Source organism: Lotus japonicus, chromosome 3 (assembly GCF_012489685.1).
Source record: "Lotus japonicus ecotype B-129 chromosome 3, LjGifu_v1.2".
In the NCBI taxonomy this organism is placed as follows: Eukaryota; Viridiplantae; Streptophyta; class Magnoliopsida; order Fabales; family Fabaceae; genus Lotus; species Lotus japonicus.
In genome coordinates this window covers 14,563,157-14,571,417 of record NC_080043.1, presented here as the reverse complement: position 1 = coordinate 14,571,417, position 8,261 = coordinate 14,563,157, and the positions used below count along the sequence as shown (strand labels likewise).

The 8,261-nt window shown below is 37.0% G+C and overlaps 1 protein-coding gene across 1 annotated transcript; it reads right to left on the bottom strand.

Annotated features, from left to right (window-relative positions):
• Positions 1-768: 768 nt before the first annotated feature.
• On the bottom strand, positions 769-1,488 carry LOC130743653 (uncharacterized). The gene is made up of 2 exons (XM_057595887.1): positions 1,203-1,488; positions 769-1,007 (listed from the first exon to the last, which is right to left on the bottom strand). Exons 1-2 carry the CDS (start codon positions 1,486-1,488, stop codon positions 769-771), a joined length of 525 nt encoding a protein of 174 aa, XP_057451870.1.
• Positions 1,489-8,261: the final 6,773 nt, after the last annotated feature.

Below are 8,261 nucleotides of genomic sequence, written 5' to 3'. Positions count from 1 at the left end.
GCTTGTGGGGGTTAAAAACCAGTTTGTGGCGGTTTTTAACCCCCAAAACTCAGGGGTGTTTGGGTGTTTGCCACTATTGTGGTGTTCACCAATCTTTTTTGCAAAAATTAATTAACTACCCAGTACTTGTCAAAGAACCACTTATCTTTAAGAGTTTAAGTTGTTGGATAAAAGCTAAATGAATGGTTTTTCATATATTATATTCTAACACGCCCATTGGCGTAAGAGTTATTTGGGCTTGAAGTGTGGATAAATGCACATGACCACCTACCATGTGCTTAATTAAATTTCACTTTTTAATTATAAAGTGTGGGGAGCAAGGATTGAACGGTAGACCTAATACAAGGTTCTATAATTAGGAATGTCAAACAACCACTTATCTCAAAAGCTTATGTTGTTGGTAAATAATAAATGAATGGTTTTATATTAGTATATTCTAACATTACCACCCTATTTTTTTTTAGGATAGACAAATGTTAGTTGTTAGTAAATTAGTACAAATTATCTCTCATCAGGGTTCGAACCCTAGCCCTTCACCTGCAATTACCTTTAACTCAACCATGTAAGCTACCAACCTAATAATACCAGATCTACTGTACTTCATAATTTTTTTTTTGGTCAATTGTACTTCATAATCTTAAACCATTATTTAGTGCTACCTACCACTAGATATACAGGATGCCTCGTTTCTTTGTCTACCAAAAAAGAGAAATATGAAGATCAACAATTCTGAATCTTGACCACATATACAATTAATGGAGACATTCTTCACGAATTTTGTTCATCATTCATAGGCATATGAAACCGACACAAAGGGCAAGAATTGGCCACTTGCAACCAACTAGTGATACAATTCTTATGAAACATGTGTAAACAAGGCATTCGAACACCAACATGAAAATCCTCAAAACAAATCGCACAGTTTCCTTCTTGCTTGAACTCTTCTTGCACCAACTCCTCAATTGATGGCACCAATCCAAAATCTTCATCACCCTCCTCTAAATATTCTTCAAAACCATCATAATCATAATAATCATAATCATAATCATCATCATCATCATCATCATCATCATCATCATCATCATCATCATCATCATCATCATCATCATCATCATCATCATCATCAATTTCATCTTCATGACTGGCCAGGGTGAAAACAATATATACAACCATTGATAAAATCCTTCTATTCTTGTACATACTGTTAATTTCATCAGCACCTTCCAAGATTTTTGGCACCACAAACCTGAAAGCATCATTTGGCAACCCCACACTAGAAAGCAAAGATTCAACGTTTTCTTGCATCATATTTTCCTTTGAGATGTAACCAAATCGACGATAAGTGTTTGAGTGGGTAGCATCGTGTACATTCCTGATCTCAAACTCAACATTGAAGAATTGATCAACGGGGCACAGCTGTGAAATTTCTGTGGCAGAGTCACATTCTAAGATGTTTGGGTATACCTTGCAAACGAATTCAAAATCCATGGAATTTGATGTTGAAGGCAAAGAAATTTGAAGAGAGAAGGGTTGAGAGATCAAATTAATGAAGAGAAGGGTTTATGATATATATTATAGGGGACGATGACTTAGCAACCAAGTAAGTAAACCAGACACGGTTGGGTTGATATCTTTGGATATGCATATCATTATCTATAAGATGTACCAAAAAGATCTATTTATCCAGATTTAGTTTGTAATTACTTTTCGTTTTTTCAAAATAAAAATAAAAATGAGGGCATTTATCATCTTGGGAAATGGAAGATATTAAACATGTAATTACAATTTACTTTTTTTTATTGAATCCAGCGGAAAATACTTTTTTTTCATTATATATCTAATTCTTTCTCTTTTTGATTTTTTTTTTAATTCCATTTTTCATGAAAACTATCTATAAAAAATGTAGAACAGCTTCAACCTTCAAAGAAATGTAGGATCGAGGGGATGGTAAGCCAAGGGAGTTATAAGCATATCCAGAAGCTATATATAATGATCAAGTAAGCACGAGGGTGAACCATCAAGTTCATTTGATCAAGGTTCTCATACGGCCTGCGAGAATTACTAATCCTAAGGCAAAGAGTCTAGAAAGTCAACGTCAGTATCGTATGATTAGATTGGCTTGATACCCCTTCAACACAACATAGGTCATCAAAAGGATCTCGAAGACACACCAAAGCAAGAAAGTTGGGATCTTTCAGAAAAGGGATTCCTATTCAAAGGATGGATAAGCTCACACTAACACATCAATTTTTTTTATCACTGTAATTTTTTTTATACGTGCATGAATATTAAACTCTACTTGTTAAATGAGATTATCTCATTAGTTTAAAATATTCTTTGAAACGCTACTTAATTTAAATATAAGTAGATAACTATCCTTTTTTTTCCCTAATAATTTAATTAACTTATTTTATCCTTCTCAACTATTCGCACTTAAATTACTGAAATTATAAATATTGTTCTAGTAGAGAATTATAAAACATAGCTAAGGTTATAATGGAAGGGAGAACCTAATATGCATCATTTAGGTGGTGTAATTTTACACCACCTACTTTGACCGGGTATAGCAGGTCAACACATTATTTTTTTAAGAAAAAATATCATTAACAATTTGTCATATATTAAATTTTTAAAAAAAAAGATGTGTTGACCTGTTATAGCAGGTTAAAAAAAGTGGTCTAAAATTATACCACTTTAAAAGTGGTCCACATTAGGGGTCACCATAATGGAAAAGGGTGTACGCATTGCCCAAAGGTATACTTGCAAGCACTTTGAGTTCAAGTTCGCGAGGCGGAGAGAATTAGGAACTATATCACTTCGAGTAATGATATATACACACCTCATTTTTTAAACACTCCATTTTCACCTCTTTTTATTTCTATCTTTCTCATCTTATCATCTATCACATCTCATATTTTCTCTCTCTTACTTTTTCTTTTATTCCTATCTCTCTCATCATTCCACCTCTCCACCTCAAAAGAGAGGTGTGGATGAAACATTACCCATATCACTTCTTTAGATAGAAGTAAGTAACCATCACATCGGAAAGACAATTGGGGAGCTCTTGTTTCTAGCACTTAACATCGACTTAAGGGGAATACTTGCAAAACTTGTTGTAGAAAGAAGAAGAGTTAAAGTGAATTTATATTATATTAAAAAAATTAACTATCAAAAAAGGAGACAATTTTTTAGAGATTATAAGGAAAGCATAAGTTGATTTATGTTTTTTTTTTTTTGTCTTGACTAAGGTATCCCCACAACCGATAGCCGTGAGACTATAATTGTAAGATCCAGGATTTTAAAATTAAATAAATAATTAATTTCCAACTCACGCATAGGATTATGTGTAAGCGTGAGAGGAACTTGACTTGTACTTGATGGTTGGATTAGTATTATGAAGAAGAAAACGTTAGTAAACGACTAATTTACACTTAAAGACACGATGGAAACTAATTCCAAAAATCTTCAGAGAAATGTCAGAACTTCTCTTAATCCTTCCATGACAGGCGTTTCGATACGAAACCCTGGAATGTACGAACGTCCGATTCTAATCCTCGGAGGTTTGCCGAAACTAAATCACTGATAGTTCAAGAAACCTAAAATCAACCGACGATGAAGACTTTTTCTATTCGGAGCTTCAAATGAAGATTCCACACGCGTGCACCTATTTCTCTTGATGCTGAAGAAAGGTTTCTCATCCGACATCAACTGCAAAAAGTAGTTTTTCGGGTAAAATCGATTTACACCGACTTTGGATCGTTTGATTTAATTCCAAGAAACCTCTTTTGAGTTTTGGAATTCTGTCGCCAGAACCTATCTTAGAATTCACAGAGGAATGCGCAGGAAAAATCGGAATCGCGAAATTTTCATTTTTCCGCATTTTCCAAAACCTATAAATAGCTTGAAAAATGAAAAAAAACATCACAAACACACACACACACGGCCGTGGGTTTCCAAGGAGGAAGGAGGAGAAGTGATTTTGTCGATTCTTGCCTGATCGTCCCACAGTTCGTTGCTACGTGTAGGCCTTGAGGTACTGATGTTTTTCCTTACCTCTGATCGTAAATTCTGTCGCTTTTCTCTATGTTTTTCTGTGCTCAAAGTTTTGAGCTTTTTGTAAAACTGTCCAAATAACTTGATTTCTCTGTCTAAACTTATTCCTTGCGTGCCCCTGAGCTTGTTTAGCGGATTACATTTTGCCAAATGTCGCCGAAAGGCCGCCGAGTTTCGATTCTGCTCAAAATACCCATTTCTGATAAAGGTTCCGCTTTTTGAATCAAAAACTCTCGACTGAGCTTAGCGTTAGTAGGATTAGTCGTCATAATCGTCGTTGGTGTCGACCCCATCTAATTTGTTTTTCGAAATTCTGATTTTGAGTTTCCGAGCTAAAAATATTGACCAAAATACCCCTGCGGCAGTTTTCGACCCGATAATTTTTCTGAGAGTTTCCCTGGCCTAGATATCGCCTAAGAATACCTAGGAATCGATTTAGATCGAAGAAAAAGTTCGGAAACCCTATTTTTGAGAGTGGCCGAAACCTATTTGCTAGGGTACCGTGTCCAAAAATAATTTTTGGGTCTCTTTGACCTGAGCCATTACGTAGCTCTTTCGATTGTCGAAATTTTGGCTCCGGTTTCGTGTCATTCCGAGTTCTGTAGCTCGAGTTATGCTCGTTTTAGTGAACGAAGTCTCCGATGTCAATTTATGCTTAAATAGGAACTCTGAAGCTTTAAAGGCTTTCTTTACGATTTCGATTAGTATTAGTAGATCGTGTTACTCCTAGTGAAGCTTGTGTTGATGAATTTGTTTTCTTTGTTCTAGGTTCGCAATTTCCATGCCCAACTTCTACTCACGAAGGTAAGGGTAACTCAGTTTTAGAGCGTCATTTGAGTCTTGCCTGCTTTTATCGCACTGCCTGCGTTTGAGATGAAGATGTTTATATTGATTGACACTGGATTATGATTATTATGCTTGCAATGTTGACTGTTTCTGAGGCTTGTGCCAAATGTTATCTGAAGGCTTCGGCCGAGTAAACTTATTGAGACGTGTGTCTCCGTTTTCTGAGAGGCTTCGACCGTTTACTGGTTTCTGTCATTACTGCTTTCTAGTGGATAAGACATGATTATTGTTGATTGATTTTGGTATATAGGGCTAAAACTTAGTGGCAGTGCAGTGGTTGTCGTTCCACATGCTTGTCCCGTCTTTTGAGGCGTTATTAAGTGACATTCAGTGGTTGTTGCTCCACATGTCTGTCCCGTCCTTCGTGGCGTTATTAAGTGGCATTCAGTGGTTGTCGTTCCACATGTCTGTCCCGTCCTTCGTGGCGTTATTAAGTGGCATCCAGTGGTTGTCGTTCCACATGGTTGTCCCGTCTTGTGAGGCGATATTAAGTGGCATTCAGTGGTTGTCGTTCCACGTCTGTCCCGTCTTGAGAGACGATATTGATCGATCCATTTTGGTAGCAGCATATAGTTGCATTATAGGGAACTAACACCTGACCCTATGTTGTTGGATTTCAGTTATTGATTTATTGATATCTGATTTGATGTTACATTGTTGAGATTATTATTATCTGAGTTAATCTATGTTAAGTTGTTGATATATGAGTTGAGTTATGTTGCTAGTTATTTACCATGCTAAGTAATTAGAATTGAATAGCATGATTTTCTCTTTTGTACATGGTAATTGCATGGAGTTAACCCTTTCTATTTGCTATTTGTTGTTTGGGCGCTTAACGCTATTAGGCGATGAAGAACCTTCGGGCGATGCTTAGCCATGCTGAGATGGAGGAGGGATAGTAACTGGCGGAGCAAGGATGGAAGAAGCTTTATATTTTCCTCTTAGTAGTTTATGCTTTGAGTCTTCTTCGTTATCTGAAAACTCTGTTACTAAAACCCTATTTTCGCCACTGTTTAAGTGTGCGTACTTATTTTGGAAACTTGATTATGCTATTGTAAGACACTATTATTAAATGTCGGGAACGGATTGTTTAATTAAGACTATGCTATGTATTAAACTGTGTTTAGTTGTTTTGAAAAGGAAAAAAAAAATTATCGTGTTTTCTTAGGATTACGAAATAGTCCTTAGACTTTGTTAGGTTACTAATGTGACTCCTCAGTTGAGAAATTGGGGCGTTACAATAATCTCTCGCTTTCCACGGTCAGCGCAATAAGCAATAGGGGGCTGGCCAATGAGTTTTTTCTATTCGCAAGAGTTGAAATTCGAAAGTTGATTTATGTTTGATTACACTAATTAAAATCACTTTTTTTTCTCTCATAAGTTATAATATATTTTCTTGATAAGCTAATGAAAGTAGCTTTTCCAAATAGTTAGGTTTCAGGTATTTTTAAAATAGGGTTAAGTATCATATTGGTCCCTGTCTTTGTGTCGCTGTCTGACCCAGGTCTCTCCCCGGAAAAATTATTGGAAAAGGTCCTCATATTTGAAAATCATATGGAGCGGATCCTCGCCGGAGCCCGGAACTCCGGCGAGTGATGATTTGGATCGCTGACTATGCTAATAATGCTTATGTGAATTTTAAAAAAATTAAAAAAAATAACACATCAGAAATTTTAATTAAATCAACAAAAATAAAATCAATTAACAAAACTAAACCTAAATTAATTAACAAAAACAAATTTCCCAAATTAACCTCAATTCTCCCACAATTAACCCAAATTTCCCAATCAAATTAGGGTTCTTCTTCTTCTCATCCGCTAATTCCAATCCCCTGATTTCATCACTCAAGCCCACTGCATCTCCACAAGGAGAATGGCTTCGCCCATCTGCATCTCTTCTCCCCTTGTTCTTCAACTTCTTCTCTTCTCCGATTCTTCTCCAATAAAGACCAGTAGCAGTAGAAATTGAGACAAAGAGAAGAGAGAAAAGTTCTACGGGACGTTGAAGGAAAGAGATACACCAACCGACAAGAGAAAGGAGACAGTGGACGCTGAAGCTGTGTCGAAATCCGAGAGTGAGCGGTGGTGGCGCTGGGACCAGAAGAGGAGATGACGGTGGTGGAGGGAACAGGGAGGACGTGCGACCCAAAAAATCGATGCACCACTTCCTCTCTTCTTACCTTCACACCCATAACCCCAAAATCGCTCAAAGCGCCACAGTACCCTCCAAATCGCTGCAAAATTCGAACCAGATCTGGGTCACTCATCTCCTCATCCTTGAGTCCGTGTGCCACCACACCTCTGATCTCTCGAACCAGTTCTGGCTTCCTCTCTCTCCGAAGTGGTGGTACGGTTCTAGAGTGAAAGGTTGGCGAGAAGAGTGGTGGATTTGACGGTGGTTTGGGAAGAAATGGAGGTGGCTATGGTGATGGTTGTGGCCGCCGGCTAGGAGAGAGGGAAAGAGTGATGGTGGTGGCTGTCGGCTATTGGTGTGCTAGATGATGAGGGTTGCAGATGACTGCTGGGGTTGTGTGGAAGAGAAAAAGAGAGATTTTGGGATTTGGGTGGCAGAAGATGAACCCTAATTTGGTAGGGATGATTGGGAATTTGAGTTAATTTAGGGAATTGGAATTAATTTTGTTAATTAATTTAGGGTAATTATAGTTAATTGGATTAATATAATCTGACATGTTATTTTTTATTTTTTTATTTTTTTAAAAATCCATGTCAGCTCAATTTTCACAATCACCGATCCAAATCATCACTCGCCGGAGCTCCGAGCTCCGGCGAGGATCCGCTCCATATGATTTTCAAATATGATGACCTTTTTCAATAATTTTTCCGGGGAGGGACCTAATTCAGACGGCGATACAAAGACAGGGACCAATATGATGCTTAACCCTTTAAAATAATATTATTTTTAAAAAGCTGAAATAAATATCTTACATTTAAAAAAAATGATTTTTTTATAAAAAATTGAGACAAACACTCTTAATATATGTAAAGCCAAAAATATGGTTCATAAGTTATGGATGACGCATTTCATGATGAATGAAAGTCAAGTGGAGCATAGACTTTTTGGGTATACTGACTATTTGTCAATGTTTGTTTACCCTGCAACTGCATTTTAGACTATTTTAAGCGGTGTTTCTCTTACTTCCATAAATCTAGGCCATTCCAATAACACCTTCAACTCATCACTTGTGTGGTTGAAGCTTTTATAGCAAATTAGTTTTGGTTTATATGGTTGGAGCTTTTGGTCACGAATTTCTGTTTGGTCCAGGTGTAGGGTTTTTGAGTGGGTATTGGCAGGGTGTTTATCGGGTTGCTAGAGGTTTTTTGAGAGGGTTTTTGCTGTGTTGG

What these genes read in the sequence shown, in the direction of transcription:
- LOC130743653 (XM_057595887.1), bottom strand. Translation starts at nt 1,488, where the DNA reads ATGGATTTTGAATTCGTTTGCAAGGTATACCCAAACATCTTAGAATGT. An exon ending in AGGTGCTGATGAAATTAACA is followed by an intron (nt 1,008 to 1,202) that starts GTATGTACAAGA and finishes ATGGTTTTGAAG; the next exon opens with AATATTTAGAGGAGGGTGAT.